Source organism: Ptychodera flava, assembly GCF_041260155.1.
Source record: "Ptychodera flava strain L36383 chromosome 3 unlocalized genomic scaffold, AS_Pfla_20210202 Scaffold_27__1_contigs__length_13241970_pilon, whole genome shotgun sequence".
Taxonomy (NCBI): Eukaryota; Metazoa; Hemichordata; class Enteropneusta; family Ptychoderidae; genus Ptychodera; species Ptychodera flava.
Window position 1 is genome coordinate 2,859,764 of NW_027248281.1, and position 22,148 is coordinate 2,881,911.

At 37.6% G+C, this 22,148-nt stretch overlaps 2 protein-coding genes across 2 annotated transcripts; both read left to right on the top strand.

Moving 5' to 3' along the window:
* Positions 1-6,783: 6,783 nt before the first annotated feature.
* Positions 6,784-13,432, top strand: LOC139126179 (uncharacterized). Its single transcript, XM_070692228.1, has 4 exons — positions 6,784-6,859; positions 10,052-10,168; positions 11,120-11,512; positions 12,314-13,432. Exons 1-4 carry the CDS (start codon positions 6,784-6,786, stop codon positions 12,454-12,456), a joined length of 729 nt encoding a protein of 242 aa, XP_070548329.1. The 3' UTR covers positions 12,457-13,432.
* A 5,380-nt stretch (positions 13,433-18,812) lies between these two features.
* On the top strand, positions 18,813-21,844 carry LOC139126254 (uncharacterized). Its single transcript, XM_070692297.1, has 4 exons — positions 18,813-19,043; positions 19,429-19,812; positions 20,265-20,655; positions 21,408-21,844. Exons 1-3 carry the CDS (start codon positions 18,983-18,985, stop codon positions 20,651-20,653), a joined length of 834 nt encoding a protein of 277 aa, XP_070548398.1. The 5' UTR covers positions 18,813-18,982; the 3' UTR covers positions 20,654-20,655; positions 21,408-21,844.
* Positions 21,845-22,148: the final 304 nt, after the last annotated feature.

A 22,148-nucleotide genomic window follows, 5' to 3' on the forward strand; every position in this document is an offset into this window, starting at 1 on the left:
CACAACATCATGGTCAGGAAGCAAAATGTTGAAGTTACTTGACTACATAACATTGAGAATTTTTTTTTATTCACAGATTTGAACCAAGTATAAGTCTACACCACAATTCATTAATTAACAAAAATATCAAGTTTCACGCACACACACACACACACACACGGGTAATTTTTGATATTGCAACTTTCAGCTATAGGGCACCTAACACTTTTGATAAATTTGAACAATTAAAGATCCAGTTCTCCCAAATTAGTTCCAATCGTAATCATCCTAATTATGGTTAATATAGGGGAGATTTTGAAATTTGAGACGGGAATTGACAGAACTAGATAAATTCAAAAAAGATGCTAGCTATAAAAAGATGTGTTATACGGTAACCTTGTGAATGGGTCAACGTAAACAATTTACGTGTTTCTTGTTTGATATTGTGTGTTTTGTGCTGAAATGTCAGTGTTTAACTTCCTGTTATGGAATCATGTGTATCACTTTAAAATATAGATAACTGTTCCCACACGTGCACTCACAGCTCACACGATTTATGCAATAGTTCTGGAGTATATGTACTCAAACCCTTCATGAAATACTTGGCAACGGCTAAGTGTTGTCTACCGTTTCCGATAAAATATTGAATTTTAAGCCTAGTTAAGATGACAGATTCACACATGCTGTGCCATCACAATTTCATTCAACAATAAACGAAAATATTTTATCTTGGTCCCTAATGATTTAGTTTAATTTAATTTAGTTGAAATAATTTATACAAATCAAGAGGGATATCGCGACGTCTCAGTGTCGCATCATCTCTACTTCAGCTCACTGTGTTGGTTCTAGGGAGACTAACAAGGCTGCTCCTGCAAAAAAAAGCTGTTCGAGAGTTTATTTCTTAAGTGGTTGGGTGGACAATTCTTTTTTCTCTATCAGAGAGCAGGAAAATCGCGGGTGTTTATTGTGGGTGGGGAAAGTACATTCTCACGCTTAACGGGCATGAGATAAAGCTTACAAGCATAAAACGAGTATTAATGCACCTTTTGATAGCATTTGCATCGTTTGTATGCTATAAAATAAGTACATTGTGAATTCGTACAATAACCTGAGCCACAGTCCACTTTTGTGGAGGGACCGTGCCTGAGCGTAGGCTTGGAATGCAAAGTCTTGCAGTTTTTGTTCACAAATGAATCCAAGAACGAATTTCAACGCAGTCCCGGCCACAGTAATATTTGACATACAGGTGTATCTACAAGTTACGAGAACATCTTGTCGTTGGGAGCAGAAGAAGAGGGCATTTGTTTAGGTAAAATGGACAACCGAGGGAAAGGACTGGAAAATACCTCACAAGTTACTACAAATGGAGCTGTATTAAATTGCTCAAATTGACTGTACTTCACAAAGTACACATATTTGTCGAACCAGAATGAGGGTAGTCAATCTTAGGTCGAAGTGTTGCCCCTCTCATAGCTGTCACTTTATTCAGCACTGATGGGGCATCCCTGCCAAAATGTTCGTGGTAAAACTTGTTTGCAAGAAGATTATTGGCCGACGGCTGGGCGGAAAGTCATCTCCATCAGAAGTCATATTCCAGCAGGCAAATTTTTAAACTTAAAAGTCAGTTGAAGGAAAGAGGAGATAGAGAATAAGATATTTAAGATGTAAGATATAAGACATTTATTCAGAGATAGGTTGTTGATAATTAGCGCACCTGGATGTGGCAGAGACAGGACGGTGCGGAAATTCCTTGGTGAGGAGACGAGGACTTGAAAGAAGTGAGGACAAGTGAGCGAAAACCAAAATCATTAAATCATAACGGTTGTTGAAAGCTTTCACTTTCACTCAAAATGTCTGTTTCATACAATTACACGTGTTAATATACAAACTTCCGAAATCGGCTGGACGACAATTCCGGTTTGTGTTCAAAGATATTGCATGGCGTGAGACGCCGATAATTCTAAACTTCTCAACCGCTTATGTTTGTCCGTAACATACAGCAATGCCTTACTGAGAAAAAAGCAAAACAAAAGGAGCTGCGATAAATAAAGACAATCATAAACGTGAAACTGAAAATTTAAAAAAAGTATTCAGGTTTCCAATGGCACTACTGACAAGATGATCAGAGTTTTTAGTAAACTTCCAGAGGTGTCACACAATCTTTTACTAGAAGTTGTACATTTTTAACGCGATGTCTAGCACCAACATAGCTTTCCTATAACTCTTTGGTTGCCCCAATTGTAAATCCGCTAATACATTACTGTATAAACACAAAACCAATAAAGGCAATTCATAATAGCTCATCAATTAAGTCAACGAGTAGGAATATGTCACAAATAGCTCTGTTTTATCCTCCTGCATGTACGCTCATAACTGACACTGCGTATTCGTTTATCAGTTCACTTTAGGAGTGTGGTTATTGCATTTCATGATTGTTTTCAAGGTGACCCTGTAAACGTGTTGACTGTGTGAGGAAAGTTTCACTCCTTCATACAGGAAGTTAGAAGTGCATGAGAAGTGAAGCTTAGGCTGCGTTCACAAAATACAGTTCGGAGGGGGGGGGGGGGGCTAGCTTCGAAAATTGTTTGGGGTAGTAGGGGGGACTTGAAAGTTTTGCTCTGCCTATAGGGGAGCACTTGACGATTCGAAGGTTTGGTGAGCAATTCGATGAATATTTGATAAAATTTTGATGTAATCCAATTGTTGTAATTTCAGTAACAATTAAACAAAACCCAGAACCATTTTGTCACATTTCATTACTTTTGTTTCGAAAAAATCTAAAACTACAGTATGATTTTTTGTACAAAAACAAACAAGTGGGCCTAGTATCGGGGCAGAAGCTGCAAGTGTTTCAACAATAATCTGAAGATAGAATCTTTGTCATGACTTTGCTAAACTTATTTGTTACTTTGAATAAACACCATGTACTTGGCTACTCACATTGATTGAACTGAACTTGGTTGACAATCACCAATGCCTGGTTCTGACCGACAGCACAACTCTCAAGTAGTCTTGGAAATTCCAAAAAGACCATTTACATCACAACACCTGATATGTTGTCTCTTTTATTAATGCGTGGGTGTCAAAGGTCACGAGCGCACATGTTTTGCGGAACCATGTTTTGGTTCAGAATGCGTTTGACATGTGTATGGACTCGAGCACACGGTGCACCCCGCAAAGATCATGTCGATCGATCTTCAAAGAATTTGCCTCCATATATTCATTCTAATCGGTAAGCTACACATTTCAGTTATTCTTTGACTTTCTTTCTTTCTGTTTTCTGGACGATATGATCACTAATCTTGAATTTTGAAAGTAGTCTTGATAAATTGAAATAACTGTTTTCCAATCCAAACTACACTTTATTGTTTCCCTCTTAACTCAAACTGTTTCTATCATGACTTGATATATTTTTTGTTCCTTTCCAAATTTTTGCTGATTTAATGGACATTATTTCTATGATCATTATTACTGGCATTTCTTAAATTGTTTGTGACCAAAAATTACTTCAACATGTGTCATCCACAGAGCAATGTTTCTAATTTTTTCGTCAAATGCACAGCGTGGAGTATGTTCAATACAGTACATGTAACTATGTAAATTGAACAAATTTCTACTTTGTTTGCACATTCACCGTGACAGGTCTCCCTACATGAACATACTTTGTTCATTCTAAATACCAATAATTTTACGAATTCAAGAATGATCTGATCAAATTGACATATGTATTGCAAACCCTCTCTATTCTCCTATTTTGATCTAATACCTTATTTTCCAAAAAATTCAGTTCCGTGCAATGAGATTAGAGAAATCCCTAAAGTGGAATTACGGTCACTTGTGAACCAGAATAGTTTAACTTGATTTAAAAAAGCTTTTCAGGATTTTCAAAATGACATGCTTCATTTTCAAGTTGAATTTTCCATCTGAGCTTAAAATCATCCAAATACACCGTCCAAACCTCCAAAATTGCCGTTATGTTTAAATGATAAATTTGACAGTAACAATATTCATTAGCCCTGTCACTGGCAGTGTTTTTTCCAGGTTTCTCTAACAAGAAGGGAATGTCATCCTTTACTTGAAAGTTTTTTAGGGGGTGTTGATGTAATCGAGGCAGACTATAGTCTATAATAAATTAGTAAATATAACTTTTGCAAATAACACGATTGGGACCAATTTGGGATAATTGGATAGTGAAGTAAAGCCTATTAAATATGCGAATGTAAGCTCTTCTTTTATGAGTAATTTGTAATATTGCAACATTCAGCTATAGAGCAGCGAATACTTTTGAGAAATTTGAAAATATGACTACCCAATTATCCGAAATAAATTCCAATCGTGTTAAATTAAGACTTTTCATGTACATTAGCAATTCATTCAAGTTTAAAAGCAATTTTGTGATCAAAATGGAGGCAGGGAGGCAGACAATGAAGTAGCATTAAGTGAAAATCTCATTAGAGAGAGAGAGAGAGAGAGAGAGAGAGAGAGAGAGAGAGAGAGAGAGAGAGAGAGAGAGAGAGAGAGAGAGAGAGAGAGAGAGAGGCAAACCGACAGACAGACTGAATGAATGAATGACAAGGCATCCCGGCAGTATCTCACAATCAAAAAACCCAAGATTTTCAAAACACTGTGTTCCTCGATATAAGAAATGTTTTCCTATTGATCCTCTTTGAGAAAGAAAAACAAAAACAGATAGATTATACGATATTCGATTCGTTGTGGTCGGAAAACAAAACCAGGAATTTAGATTTGAACTCCTTTTAAAAATCTGCGGGTTGGCTGGGTTGTATTGATGATGTAGCTTCAGACATGCTATACTGTCAATAAGTATTGGCAAGTACAGCAATCCAAACGGTTTTGTCCGTACTTGTAGATGTACATTGGTCCATATTTTTGTATTCCTCAGCACTCGCTCACCTTAACGTTCCGTATATCGCGTAAGCCTATTTGTTCACTTGATCTTTTGCATTGCTGCCACTCAAGAAACGTGTACTTGACCTTGGCCAGATAAAGTAAAAATACAGGAGTGATGTTACCCGATACCATGCGGCGATCGGTTTAAACATAAGCCATAGTTTAAAGGCATGATACGACGGCATTTGAATTCAGATCATGATGTTATAAAAAGACAAATGAGACACACCACACGGAGCTTCTTAAGGTAGAACGCGCCTTGGAGCAGATATTCAGATCATCAAACTTTAACAATTCTTTTCTACCACTTGTGGGGGCTCATTTTAAAGATCTTGGTGAGAAAACTTTTTACCCGCTTAGTTTTTCGAAATTCGAAAATTTAATTTTTCTCCATAGAGTTAACACCTGATGGCGGCCATTTTGAATTTCAAATATTGGTAAATCTTGGGTGATTTGTTTCTCTAGTACCAAAATGTGCACGGTGACCCCAAATTTTTATTCTTGATTTGGAAAGAGAATGATTGAAAGATTCCTTGAGGAAAGTTTGAGCAAAAGTTTAAGTCTTTCACTTTCGAGGCGCTAACTACCTTAACCTTTGATTCCTAAAGTTATATCTTAACGTTTGGATTGTAGCATCTCAAGGCGTAAGAATAATGTGTTTCTGGCTTATGGCATTAATATTTATAGTTGTCGTGGTTGGCTGATACCGATCACGACAGCATTATCACTCCTCAGCACCTCTCAGTCAACCAGTGTATGGAGAAATTGTCCAGTATTGTCAAGTTGACTTTATCGCCATTTGTCAGCGGATCCGAACTATTGTTATGTACTGTCTAAATCCAAAGGCTCTCCCAGACTTTGGTAAAGTTAAAACACCTTATGAAATATATAAATAAGGATCGTCTGCGAATTTTGAATTCAGCTGGTTCCGCAATTTACCCTCATCCACATATATTCTGTTGATTATCTGTCTCACAGATCCGTTTGCATCGAGAGTCGTTACGTATTTCCACTGGAATTTTTTGGTGAAAGAAATCGTGTAGGTGGGAAAAGACATGCAAATTATTGCAAGGTCCTGGTTTGCATTTACGACTTTACATGGAACTGTCTTTTGTCCCCCTAATGCGCATAGCTGTGTCGCTGGTTAAAGCTTTACACCAATATCAACTATAAAAGTCGGTGTAGAGGCCCTAAAGCGAGCTGTTTCGCTAACAAACCACTAATTCAAATTTTTCCGTTGAGTGGACGATTGTATTGCAATGAGCTATAAGGTGATAAATTTTGCTCAGCAACGGTTTGTGCTCAGACCTGTGGTGGGTTTCTGGGATTTGAGCAGCAGTCGTTGGGGCCCGGTGTGGTCAATTACATGCCTGAAGTTCATTTTGCGCGACGTCACCATACCGAAAAGTGAGGTCATCGTCTAGGTATTGCTTTCTTTCTTTTGTTCTTTCTCCAAGGGCATATAGATCTTGGTGGTATTGTGACTGCGTGAGATCATAACTAGAGAATGTTGGTGAAGTGTTGATGGATCTATGGTGAAAATGGCAGTATCGTTCTTGCTTGATTTGTTTGATCAAACACTTGATCTTTTAACCCATACAATGTTGACTTGAGTGAAAGATCATCCTCTTGTGCACCCCTCTCCGAACGCAATCATATAGTGACGGTCGGTGATGTCGGAACACACTAAATCACGACAGTATAGACAGCGTTGGAAACTACCGCCCGTCCTCCCGTCCGAGACGGGTAACTTTTCAGTCGGACGGGAGGAAAATTGTACTTCCATGTCCGTGTGTCGGGCTCTCGATAGTAGCCCATACGGCATACCCAGTAATCTCATCGATCAGCTGCTTCTAGATGTTGTGTAAAATAAACGAAATGTAGTATACCAATATGTCCGACTTCGACGCGCTTATGCTACTGAAACTGTGCAACTGTGTGACGCCGGAACGCAATGCAAGCCAGACATGTAAACACGGGTAAACAGGAAGTCGCTCATACTAGTAAATCTCACACTTTATATCTTTGCTTTCTTAGGTCACTTTACAAGCACGGACACTCCATTTTATGGAAAGACCGTGTGTGATCTAAGTCGAGGGCTAGCAAACACGAGAATACCCTCCGGGGTATCCATTGACTACCTCATATGTAACGCAGTTACATATTTTAACCATGGCTCTTACACGGAAACATTGGGACAAAATAAACTTCATCAAAGTTTAGTGACCTGAGATAACGGTCCACTTTGACGTTGACGTAATGTAAATATACTCAAACCAGTATCACATCCTGCCTTGCTACAAATAGAACAAGCTCAAAGTCTCATCAAACCAGTCTGAGACGAGCTCAGATAGTGATGTCTCCGTATCTACGGCCTGCTCGCTAAAGCACATAAGGGAGGGCTCTATTAACACAGGAGAGTGAACAAAAAATCACTGCAGCTGAGCTTACTTCTGGGATCAACCCTCGAGTCGTTTTCTAACGACACTCTTCATGGTCTATAAAACGAGCATCTAAAACAAATCCTTCTTACAAAATCATAGCTCGTTATGAATCTTTGACCAACATGTGAAGGAGTAAGCATTCCGTCGATATCCGGAACGACCAAACCGATTTCAAAGGCCGTTTACAGCAAATATTGTTAACGAAACCATGAAACCTGGGAATGGCTAAACACAGAGAAATAAGATTTATTTCTCGAAACAGCCTTTCACAACATGCTTTTCAAACACCGGAAAGCAGGCACCAATATCGACCCGAAATCTATTACAAAGTCCATGAAAATTGACATAAACCAAAAGTTCGGTTAATCGATTTAAATGCCTAAAACAAGTTATCGTTGTCAGATTAGTACAACATTTACTTTTAACATGACGAGCACTAGCAACGCTCAAATATGCCCTAAAACAAAAATCCTTATAAGCGTCCAGAAACTCGGTCGATGCTGGGTATTAATGTTAATTATAATATAACACCACACACCGGATCGCTCACTATAGAGTCAGTCAATAGAGTGGCTAACTCTTTGAACTCTCTCAATAACGATCTGGCTTCTCCTCCTCGACGACGAAGATGACTTCATCACGCAACCAAGCGGAGGGGATACAAAATAAGAGAGCGACTGATGAAGGAACCCCATTTTTGGTTCCGAAACACCATTAGGACGAATCACTCAATCAACAGACCGGTTTACAAGGGAACCAGATTACATGACTACTGTAGGGTCAAAGCACTATCGATTCATCGGTGTCTCGCCATGTATTACATACAAAATAAATGCAATGATCCTTTTATTCACCATATCGTTATACTAAACAGTCTTGGTAGAGCCGATGTGTGGAGTTGCCCTCATTTTCCGTTATATACATAATGGTTTTGTGTTTTTTGAATGAATGGATTTGTCAAAAATTCAGGACAGGCAACTTTCTGGCAGGACAGGCAAGTTTTGAAAGTTACCAGTCCTGATGTCTGGCAAATATTTTGGCCAGTTTCCAACACTGGTATAGAGCACATTTAACCCGGCAACTATCAATCAACGCGTACACCTGTCTCCAACCTAGTCACCGAGCCTGCCAAATGACAGGAGAAGACAAACCATGTCACAATCTCTTTGCCATTCAGTCAAGTCATGGAATCAAGGGAAAGATGTAATAGTTATATCATCGTTGAGAAATCATAATCATTGTTCACATTATATAAATGTAACAAAGATGTTCTTTAAAACTATGTGTATCACTAGCTTTTATTCTTTCTGTCTGAAATAAAGAAATGCTTCTTCTGTAAATTCTGTAAAAGTCAATAAACTTTGTGTTAAAATTATTTTACAAATAGCCGGCCTGCGAGAAACGTTTTTACAAATTCATATTGTAAACACTTCATATTATGCACTTTATTGAAAGTAATGTAATTTATTTTTCTGAGAAGAGACTCGAATAAAGAATCTACAATACAAAGGATTGTCACCAGCGTCTTTAACGTTTCATTGACGCTCGACTCTGTATAGAAATGTCGGGAAAACCGTAGAATGATCTGTATTGATCGACAAAGAAAACAACGACAATGTGCCTATAACGGTGGTGTTTGTAGCAGATGTGTTCTTTGAGATGATGATAATGATGATGATGATGATGATGATGATGATGATGATGTGAAAATAATGGATGATTTAATAAGCCAAGATGACGACTTTGATACCGTATTATTCGCAATAAAAAGTGTTAAATATCAGCACAAGGTTTTATTGTCCATTTTATACAGTCATCAATGAACAAGCAAGCCACAAAATGACTTTCTCTTATTTTTTCCTCTCCTTTGTTGATGCGCGATATTGACCATTAGGGAACATATCATGTTCCCTTTTGTCTGTGACCTTGTGTTTAGTTAGAGACATCGTGAGAAGATTTAACTGCAAAAAACGAAAAGATTATACTCATAAATGAATAATATATAAATATATTTGTAAGCCTGGGGGACATCGGAAAGTAAACTTTGTCACGTTTTGTAAGCTACAACCTCGACACGTGCCTATGGTTGTGGATAGCGGCTACTACATGTCTATATTGATTGCTGTGTATATAGCTTGCATTCTGGCTTTCACTTTGTAATATTACTTCGTGGTTTGGACAACCAGGAAACTCAGGCAAACCTGATTATTTCCGCGATATTCCATGACGAAGAGGAACAAGAAACAAGCCAAGATGTTGGGTTTTTTGGTGCCTTGATACCGCCGGTTCACCCACGCTGTGAATGAAAGCATGTGTGGACATATATCTCCATTGTTGTACAGAAGCCTTATCAGTGCACAGTGGATCTTGTGACTGCGACCTCGTCCATTATGTTAAACTAGATAAAATTAAGTGTAACTATGTCATCAAGCCTTGGGGCAAATCAGATAAAAATTGACAAAGTTAAGTGTTGTATATATAGATCCATATAATTTATAGTTATGGCGGGAATTACTCTCATGACCAAAGATAACCTGTAACTCATTATATTTAATTCATTGTATATTTGAATAACCCAGCTTGAATGGTCTACGTGCTGTCTATTGTTGACTTAGCAATAGACACCCCTCAAATTCCCCCACCCGCACAAAATTGAGACAATTGAGAGGAGGGGGCATGACTCCCATAATTAGGCACAACGGATATAAATATCCCAGATTTTACCGTCTCTGCACAGATTTGGACTGACTTTTTGCCGACTCTGGAAAATGGCTTTGACTCGCGGCCTGTATCCTGGTTCTGTTTGACTCTGTTTGTCGCGTTTCCTAAGACAGGTGGGTGAAAATATGATATTGTGTGAGTCCGTGCTGTTGTCAGCCACTTGTAAGGGACAGATTGGTTCCTGAATCATACCAAAGCAGTGCTAATCTCGTATAATCAAAATTTTTCTTGAAGATACTAATTCTTACAATCCCTGACAATGTGGAATTTTACGCATTTCCTCAAGTGGAGCAATTATTGTTCTCTTCTTACCAGTTTAGAAAATTGTCCTTTTGACCGACTTTCCTTTTTGAAAATCGAAAATGTACTGTTCACCCTAGCTTAACGTAGAATATATGGCTATTTAGAATTTACATCAGATAAATTATAGGTAATTTTCCTCTCTGATTATGTAAAACTGACCCAAATATACTTTCTTTCCAACGAAAGATATTTTGGCAAAAATGTGTGCAATATCCAGTGCCTATTACCACAGTTTATAGTGCAGTAAGTCAGATTAAGTCGTAGATCGTGGAACTTGGCTGTATCTACATAATCATGACGTCACAGAGAATATCGATCAGTTGTAACTCGGTGCATTTATACTTCCTGATATCGTAATGTGGGTTATGCCAGGTATGCGTAGTCGCCCACGCCTGCACGAGACATAGCGTGTGAAAAACCACAGAACTTTGTCAGCACTACTGCTTGTTTGTCACTGTACATCTTTCGTCTGGAGACACCCGAAGAGATGGGTTTACATACACGAAACTAATAACGTATATTATTTCATTTGAGAGAGTTATTTAACGCCTGTGTAGTGCACAAATAAAGTCGTTGATGGCGCTACTATCTCTAATATTGTTGAAAATTCTGCTTTGCGAAATCTTTGCAAATCACTGTATTCTTTCGTACCAAAGTTGATAAGAAGTTGTTAATGACAACTAAGAAACGCTATTCTTTCCGTTATATCATTTTTAGAAGGTTTTCGAGTTACTGACTGTTGTTATTTCTCCCAATGACAGGAATATCGGTTAATACGTGGACGAGTATTCAGCCACTACTACCAGACGGTGTAGAGTATATAGTGGAGGAAGGATCGCCACTATTAACAGCGACCTTTCTGTTCGGTATCAACCGTGTTCTGACTGAGAATGATAAACTACACATCACCCTGTCACGTGATTCCCATGTCACTCTCCAAGAAGTGTTGCCAGGCGACAGCACGTCTCTCAGCGTTGGAATGTACAGACTTTACCTGCAAGTCGACCCTCCTCATATTTTACTGACATTTCATTTAAGTGATGTAACCATGGACATCGAGGGAGAGTATGACGTCAGATTACGAATAACGCAATACGATGACGTCCTCATAGATTCTCAAGGGTTCGCAAAATTCTACGTTAGAGTAAGACAAGGTATGTATGTATGTATGTATGTATGTATGTATGTATGTATGTATGTATGTATGTATGTATGTATGTATGTATGTATGTATGTATGTATGTATGTATGTATGTATGTATGTATGTATGTATGTATGTATGTATGTATGTATGTATGTATGTATGTATGTATGTATGTATGTATGTATGTATCTATCTATCTATCTATCTATCTATCTATCTATCTATCTATCTATCTATCTATCTATCTATCTATCTATGTGCATACGTACGCGTACATGTAGGTATGAATTGCTGACACGCATTATTTAGAAAGTTTGTTTTTTGTTTGTTCGTTTCTCTTTGTTATTTTTGGGCGTAATTTATTTTATTGTTTCCGTTTTGCTAAACATCATATTGAATGCCGTTCCCTTGTATGTATTTCATTGTCTTCCTGTCGTGTGGGTTCTTGTCATTGTGAAACAAATGATTACTTTATCTTTCGTCAAACTTGCGCATTCATTTCTCCCTGTATATCTTGAACATGCCTGTACTTTAATAAAAGCTAGTTGTCCGATCCTTGCTGGAGCGATAGAATACCTTGTATACATATACGCTGTTTCTGTGGACATATGCCTATATTATATATATATATATATATATATATATATATATATATATATATATATATATATATATATATATATATATATATATCGACTTATGTGTTTCCGTCGTAGTCACGTGGCTGAACTAAAAGACCTCGCCAACAAGGCAGCGTAGGTCCTTCATGCATGGGTCTCATTATCATTCGCTCTTTTTATTTCTTAGCAGATCACATTCGGTTAAAGACGTCAGCATTGAAGACTTCAAGACAGCAACAAGAACGACGACGTTACAATCATGCCAAAAGAAACAGTCGTAAGAGAAAACGTGGCCAGCATCGACGCAGAGGAAGAAGATCAAGACAGCTCTAGTTATTTTCATAGTTGAGAATAAGCACGGGTGGAAAACAGTAGCCCAGGAAAAACATCACAGCATAGAAATTGAGTCTTTTCTTGAACGGCAAATTACTTGACTAATTTTAGTAAATGTTTAAAGAAAAAACAACAACACATACCTGGTTTACGACAAAAAGGTCAGGAAATTGTCAGTGTCTGGTATACTTTGTCACTACAAAGAAGTCGACAATATTTACATAATGCAACACGTGAATTGACCATGGGCATGAGAAATTGGCAACCGCATTACATATTTTTTCTGCTTGTAAGAAATAGCACGGATAGAGCTGAATAGATTACAGGTGATGACTAGGGATAGAAACTGTTTCAGAGCAAGAATTTCTCGAATATGTTGAATTTCACTGAAATGAAACTAGACTCAATTTAAAGCAAAAACTAATATAGCCGTCCATATAAAGGTCCAATGCCAATACATATACATTCATTTTACTTTCATTTAATTACAGTTTTCGTTTTATCGTTCTATCGTAGTTCACTGTTGATGTAATCTTTCTAGTCATATTTTGTAAGAAAATATATCTTATAATACTGTATTTTCGTGAGCTATATTTCATATTCTTCGTGAAGGAAAATTAGTCTATGAATGGAAATAGTTGTTATCGTGGTTAATCTCTCTCTCTCTCTCTCTCTCTCTCTCTCTCTCTCTCTCTCTCTCTCTCTCTCTCTCTCTCTCTCTCTCTCTCTCTCTCTCTCCTGCACACTAGTGAAAATTAATTTGAAAGAAAAGTTCAGGACGAAAAGCATCGCCTTATGTAAACATTACGGTACATACGACAATGGAGAAATAAACCATAGACAGTAGAGGGGGAACACTTTTACTGTCTATGAATAAATCTTGGTCTGTTTTAACAATTCTGAATTGGGAATCAAATTTGCGCTCAGTTGTTAGTACGACTTGATATACCATTACCCCTTTTCTCTATGGCTTTACAATTACTCTACCTCGACCCAGTTATTTCAACTTTTGAATAAGTAGATGGCAGCCGATCGAACCATCCTGTACCTTTGTTTACACATGAGGGGGCGCTGTGCATTACTGGGCAGAGTCGAAAACAACCCTGTCGATGAGATATGAAGACGTTAAAGGGAGACATACAAGCAACACGTATTCACTTATCAGCAACATGCGGCTTATGCATTTGTAAATGGTTGTGTGAGATTGTTGTTTTACCAGGGGATCCCACTTCCCCTACATTAATTTGCATAATGTAACGTCATCAACACGATCCGGGGTACATTGTCCGGTCATCGAGGTAATGTCCAAGGGTCACCTTGTACTGGTTAGCGGCGACTTCAAAAACTATTTGCTGAAGGTGGTTTACCCAAATGTAAAACTATCATAGCAGAAATTCTCGGCTCACCTGTCATTGTAGATTGCATTGCATGAGCACTTGCAAAAATGTGTAATATTGTATTGAATTCTGACCCGGAAATATTGGCAGTAGCACCAAGGACGGTTGACCAGAATTACCGACACCACTTCTTGTATCTGGGGAATTCCACGCCTACACACCTCACAGCTTTACAAAAAATGCGGAACAGAGTTCTTAAATGGTTAGAAGGGGGCGTTATCAACGGTCCCTGGAATTTTCGCGAAAAAGTGGCGGGCTGCCAAATATCAAAGTACAGGAGCAGTGCTATCGGTGGCCAGACACATGCCTATATATGGCGTATAGAAACGTTGTCGACACTCAAGAGCCTACTAACGTTCAGGCTTACGATATTTCAAGTTGCCTTGTTAGGATGTAATTGTATCGATATGGCATGGTTTGATTTGATTGATTGATGTACATTATAGCGATATAGATAAATGGATCAACATATGGGTACAGCAGTCACCTTTGAGGAGATCAGGTGTTGGGTAAATATTAACAAGTGGATTATGTCGTAGAGTATAAAATGCAGCGTGTGAAAGGGAGACAACAGTAAATGGATTGAACATTTTATTAAGACATTTGAACTATGAAATTTATCATCGAGTAGATTTTGTTCTCTTTTAACAGTACATTCACCGTTTTAGCATAGACGGTCGACATGCATGCAATTCCACTGTGACTACGTAACAATGATAGTCTGGAAACACATTTTCAGATTTAAGAACTCTTAATTTCTTACCGATCAAATGCAGGACAGAGAATAAGTAGTGAAAGGAATTTTATTCACTGAAAAATTAGAAATTGCATGGTTTAATTGAGGTGTTCTAGGCTCAGTTTCTTTGAAACAAAAGTTAATACTCGAATTGTTAGAGAGGACAAAATTTTGGAATTGTGCTGTGACTCAGCTCGCCATTTAACTCTACATAAAAACGCCATGTTTCTGCTTTCATAATTCTAAATAAAACAACAATGTGATAGTAAACCACCGCAGCCCAGTGTGACTATTTCATGTGACTTAAAGTCAGTAGAACAGTTTAGAGACAGTCTGGATCTGGAGTTATTCTACTTAGACGCATTTTAATCTGCATACAACGTCCAGGCTGACAATAATTTATCAATGACGTAATTTTGGCAATGAGGTTCTCTTTTCAATACTCCAAGCAGTCGTCGTTTTTTGTGTGCCAAATGACTGAGTCATTAAACTGCACTGTGTATGCAAAGAAGAATACTAGCTCCCCCCTTTTAATGTGTCCGTTTAATCTCTAAATGTTTACGCATAATGCAAATTGCATTTTCTAAAACAATATTCAATAACATACAATGCCACGAGAGGGACAATTCTATTGCGGCATTGTCAAGAAGACGCCGAGAAAAACAGGGCGTCACTAATTAGTATTTGACATGCCACAGATGAGTCTTTTACAAACAATGTAGTACGTTAATATTCTGTGAAGAAGTCCTATTTTATGAAGGGAATGTCTTAGATCTTTGTGTTGTGTTGACTTTGAAAGCAATATACTCAGACACTTGTACGCGTCAATTTTAGCATCGTCAGCAATCATAAAATGGCGGGAATTTCTAAATTGGCTTGATTTATCGGGGCAGATAATAATGAGTGCTATATTTAAATAAGTCAGTATTTCATGACAGCCCACTAACAAAGCAAGTGTTGTTCATCTCGTGAGCGCTTAGCTTTGTTTAGGGTCTATATCCGAGAGAAATTTAGTTTGTTCGAGACGCAAACACACTCTCTTAGGTGATTGAACTGTTTATTTTAGCATAAAATCCCGACTACTTCGAGAATATCATCGATGGTGGAAGGCAGGTGATTGATTCAATATCATGAATTAAAGATGCTTTTTGAACATCTGGTGAAAATGAGTAACTCCCTCTGCACCCCCCTTATTCACAAATCACAGTGACGTCACATTGAACGTCAAACCCCGAAATTCACTGTTCATGTTTATCTTTGACGAACCCGAAAAGAGCAGAAATATCAGGAAATTCTTTTAAAACTTATTTCTCTATGCATGATATGAAGACTTCGGGAAAATAATCCATTTTTTGTGTTTCGTCACATCGTCACATCCATTTTCTCTCTGGCACTTCTCCATTTGCTTTCACGTTTCGTTTCCCCCGCGTCTAGATCATACATCGCTAATGTTTGACTGTCAATCATAAATGAGATTGACTATCGGATGAGTTGTTGGTATGCAAAAATCATGGATTTCCTCGAATGGTTACTCTACATCATGCAGATTCTCCTCTATAGCTGAGATCATCCTTTATTCTGCGTGTTATTTCAACTTGCTAGAAATTACAAACATTATGTATCAATGGTATGTATATTAGGCACACCTTTCTAGAAGGTTAAGTTTTTATGAGATTTATTAAAGCTGAGAGAGATCAGAGTGACTGGGTGTAGTCATGTGTAAATTCTCCCGTCACAACTACACATGGAGTCTATCTTACTGACATCGCAGATGAAGCACCTAGCCGTTTCAGCCCTAAAGGTTGATCTTTGTATTCTGACCTCCACGGAAAGGTCAAATGTCATTATTACTGGCGGTAGTTTTTCATAGAGCTACTACAACCCTTTAGGCCCTACTATTCTTAGTGACCTGTCTTTCTTTGTACAGGGCCGTGGGTCATCAACAGTACAGAGTCCCTGACAAACTGGAGTTGTTAGAGGGGTTGTTCACTGGGTTTCTCTCTTTTTATTTTTGGCGTTCAGCATCATACTTGATTGATAAGTCTTGAAAAATGATTTGTTTCGAATCGGCAGTCAGGATAAAGTTTACAGCATTGTGTAAAAATATTCGCCTCTTACGTGTAAATTTATTATATTTGATTGGAATATGTTGGTATCGTAGTGAAAGTTTCAAATTCATTATAGTTTCTTGGTGAGATTTATTAAGTTGACTACAATGCACTGACAATGGCAATGACACTGTCTTTTCAATGACGTCAATCAACGGTTTGCCGTTCAATTACAAAGCTTGTGATTGTTTAGCAACGACAACGCAGTTTGTCCCTTCACTTTGATTTGATTGGTTTATTCGAAATATATCGACATCGTACGTATCGGCCATGGTTGTGATATCAACATTTCATCTGTAATTATTAATTTTCCCCTTCATTGGGGTGAGGAACCTAACCCCACACTAAATGCGCCATAGCATAGCAAAGTGCCATTCTGTAACTTCCTGTTGACTGTTTGTCAAATGCGGGCATAATATACTGTGTTTAAGTAAATGCCTGAACTAACAAGTCTGCGGTCAGCGGCCCGCTTTCATTACGACGACCTCGACTTAATTAAGGTAGAATTCGCCTTGGGGACAGATATTCGGATTTTCAAATGTTTCCAAACTATTTTGGACCACGATTGGGCACATTTTAAGTACTCGGAGTAAGGAAATCTGCTTGCACAGGCTTATTTTCTTGAAATTTAAAAAAAATCCCGTTATAGTTAATACTAGGATGGCGGCCATTTTCATTTTCAAATATCTATAGAAGTAGGGTAATTTGTTTCTCTCGTACCAAACTTTGCTCATTACCCCCTATAATTTTTCTTGATTTTTCAAGAGTACGGTTGAAAGTTGCGTTGAGGAAAGTTTGAACAGAAGTTTAAGGCAGTATGCCCCTCTAAAGTGAAGGATTGAAACCTTTCATCAAACTTTCCTCAATGAAACCTAGCAAACTGTCACCGAGTAAAATATAAAAATCAGGGGTCATCTTGCAAACTTTTAAACTGGAGAACTTGATTACTTAACATTTACCAGTATTTGAATTCAAAATAGCCAGCATCGCTGTGTGAACGTTATGGATAAAATGAAAATTTCCGATTTCCGAAGAGCTTTAAAATGAGTCCAGACAAGTGGTATATCGGGAAAGAATTGTGAAAATTTGAGAGTAAGAATATTTGTCACACAAGGTACAATTCTATCTTAATTCAAAGACATGGGTTGTTCCGCTTTTTGAATACATGTTTCCACCAGGAAAACACTCCTAGTAAAACAAACCAATTGTAAAAACCAGTCAGATTCGTGTGTACTTGGTAAAGCCCTTCGCATGGTCATTTTAATGCAAAATAGTATGTAGGGAAGGTCACGTATCGGTGTTACTTGCATATTTGCGTGTAAGCTTCTAAGTTTCAGTCTGTGAGCTGTAACTGTAATTATGCACAGGTAACAGTACAGGATAAGCTATCATCTGAAAAAAAAACTTGGATGTACTCTTTGCAGAATTAAATGCAGTGTTTAGTAGGGTAATTAGTTTGCAATCCAGTAAACTTTCAGTACATACCGTAATATTTTGTGCATCTTTGTGTGATATCGTATCTGACAACAGGCAATGATTAGGTAAAAAATAGGGACGCCAAGTTGTAAGTTTGAAACTAGCCGGTGTTGCAATCAAATAAATCTTATAATGTACTGCAATAAATGGATGCCATAATAATAGGGCGTGAAAATAAGTCTCATGTAAATATGAGACGTATTTCTTACTTTTTACTGGAAAGGTAGTTTAGGTTTTCATATGTGTAATCGTATAGGTGTGGTTCCAAAACATATCATGACCTCATTTTACCAGAAGATCAAAGGAATAGGTGTGCCTGCATCTTCCACAGTTTTAGTCCGATTTATGAGTTGGTCTGCCGACATTTTACTGTGGTTTGATTTGTGAGTCATCCCCAGTTGCACGATTCAAAGAGGTTACCGAAAGTCAGGAGGGTATTCCCAGATCATTATTTTCCCTCGTCACTTTTCTGATATGGCAGTTCTAGAATATGTCGTATTTACTGTGATTCATCCTCTTTTTTAACTCCAATTTGGCATTACTCAGCCCTGGGACTACACCCTGTTGCCAAAATACTATGATGACATAACTTGAGTCTGAATTCACAGTTATATTACAGCGATGTTATGATCAGATTCGATCAGTCTACCAAAAATCACACGAGCGAATGACATATGGCAACCTTCTAATCTGGAAAACAGCGAGAGTTGTTGTGTAGATAAGACAGCACTGAGAAAGAAGTATTTTATTTTCACAAGTGTGTGAGCATCTCGTCGCTTTGGCAGGGATTGGCAAACTAAGAACTGAAGATGACGATCAACACTTTGCAATTGGCTGGTTTGACGCTGATCACAGCAGTATGCTGCCACGGTTAGTTCACGAAACGCCAATCTTCAACAACAAACATTTTTATTTTTTTTAGCAAAAAAGATAATTCATTCATTTTTTCTATTAATTCATTATCTGTTTGTCTGCTTGTTTATAAACCATTTACTTAGACAGTTATTCACTGATTTCATTGAAGTATACATATATAGCCCAAAGTATGATTTGATGTCTTTATTTGCCCTATCACAATTGAATGAAGTTTTGAATTAAGTGTACCATTTGGCAAAACCTTGCATCAGAAAATGACACAAATGGTCAAAGGAACGATTGCACTGTACTGTCAGAAAATGAAATCTAATGCACAACATTCGATCTAGATATCTCAATTTCTATATCTGTACCGTATTTACTATTCAAATATTGACAGCATTTAGAGAGATTGAGCAAATTGCACTGCAAACGAAGGACAAGACTGTAATCGTTGCTCTTGGCAAGTCCACCTCTGTTACCATGACGATGAAGATGAAAGTGCCAATGACAGATGACGTCATCTTTTCGGGAATGGTACAAATTGAAGATGAAGATGCTGAGATTCCTCGACATCAACGGCTGTCTCTTGATGACGATCGCTGTTCGCAGAGATATTGCATTGATTTTTCGTCAAGGAAGAGAAAATACAGTGTAACATTCAGTTTGATGAACGTAACGATGGAAGATCTTGGTCGATACAACGTGCGTCTTAAAGTAATTCAAAACCTAGATATAATTGCGCAAGGTTTGGGTAGCTTTCAACTGGTGCTAGACGAGCCAGGTCAGTTTTTTAACTTTGAACTCTGTGTTAGAACTGTGACAATTAACGCATATAAACAGTTCCGCTTTCGCGATCATACGATCGCTTTCCCCCGGGATTTCTTACTGCTCATATTTTTACCGCTAGGAAAGTTTACAGATGTTATCATAGTGGGAAAATGAAGCTTTTCCTCCAACGATTTGTCGATGCAAACCTTGCATGCATGGACAATTGTTTTATCATTAACAGTTCAAGAAAGAGTCCCCAAATTTTTCCGATCCATTCGCTACAACTGTTGATGTATTATCCAGAATTTCATTCTGTTTCCGCAACAAAGTTCCTTGTTGAATTTTCTTATGATGTCACGATGCATAGTTGTCAACTTACCAACATAGTCCCTATGCTTGCAATGTCTTTCATTCGTATGATGACTATGTTAATATAGACACGGAGGTTTTTTATTTTTCACGAAGAATTTGGCGCCAAACTCCCGACGAAGACATTGCGACTAAAACCAAGTGGTAGACGATTTGAAGCATCAATAGCCGAGACGTTTGAGATCACCATGAAACTGAAGACCAATGTCATATTGGATGACGAGCTCGTAACCTTGGCAACCGTTGAACAAAATGATAGAGGAACAAAGCTTCAAGTGTTACACGGATCAGAGTCTGACTACAACTGTTCTGGCGGTCGCTGTATTGAAGTTGTTTACAAGAAAAAGAAAGTTCTTGTAACTTACAGGATCCACAGTGTCGATGAGGATGACTTTGGTAGTTACGAAGTGAGGGCGTTGTTGAACGACAATGGACGTCTTATTCTTGAAGGTGTCGGGACATTTGAACTGATGCAAACGACATAGAGGTATAATTTCATGTCAAAAATCTGATCTCCTACCAATATGCCAAGGACTTAACAATGCACAATTCAAAACTACTCATTTAGAAATATCAGAGTGAAATGAGAATTTGCAAATCTCTTGTCGTGAAAGTGTTCCCCTGTAAATGAGGAACACCAATTCATATATTTTGGGTTTTGCACATTCAATTTTTAATGATTTACCATAGTCAAAAGTAGGAACTATATAAAATATCGGAAATATCGTTCTAAGATTACATCTAAAGTAGGATGAAGTATATGTTCCTGTTAAATATTATTTTAGATTAAAATTGTTTTATGGAACTTGAACTTGTAATGATTCAAGAAATGACAAATACAAGAAACAAAAAATTAACGAGCGAATGCTAACTACGCCAGCTGTGTGGTCCAAACCTTTAAATTTCTTAAAAGCAATCATAATGTGCATCATAGTCATCTTAAAGATCACATTCCAATAAAACCATGTATTTATACATCAATGTCATTTTATTTAGCCTTATTCTATCATTTTATCAGTATAAAAGTCGGATAAATTTTCATATATTAAGTGAAAATATAATCAACTTGTTGAAATCATCATTTGGTAATGTCTCTTTTCATTTTAAAGGTTCCGTGTACAGTTCGACATATTATTTAAAAAATAATGCATTCGTACACTTTTTTGTCGAATTGGTTTCACTTCCCAAACTTTTGGTCAATTTTTTCTTATATGTAACAAATCATCTATATTTTCACAGGTCAACTTTCACGGTAATTGAGTACGACTGTTGATGTAGTAGAAGTGGACGCTACGCGAAGTATAGTTTCATCACTACGGAAGTGATATACAAACTGACTTGTAAGCACCTGATTTCTGAAGAAGCTTTATCATTGAGCCATGAATGCAGCGTTGGATCACAGCGCAATTTACTGGTATTACCCTCGCCAGATATCTTATTCCGCAATAAATATAATAACTTCCTCAAAGCAAACGCAAATTTGTCTGTGAAGTGTTTCTCTCACGCACGCGGTACAATTTCGTGTTAATTCTGTCTACAGGTACATCCGGACGCGGAACAACGTTAACTTTTTGTAAAATTTGTGGATGTGCAATTTTTGTTTTAAAGTAAGTTAAGTTTCCTTCGGATGTAACTTTGCACAATGCACGATTAAAATATGAATAGTATGATGCATTTAGAATGTTAGTCTATTCATTGGTGTTTCTTCCGACACGTACAGCCATGCCTACTGAGAAACAACAAAAACAAAAACGTGAAACTAGAAAGAAAAAAGTATAAACCCTTTTTCCAGCACTGACAAGATGGTCAGAGTTTTTGGTAAACTTACAGACGAGTCATACAATAATATTATAGAGTTGTACATTTTTAACGTGTGATAGCACCAACCACCGTCCGGTGGAGGAGGTGCACCAACAAAGCTTTTAGACACTCTTTGGTTGAATTGTAAATCCGCTAATTAAATTACTCTATAAACACAAA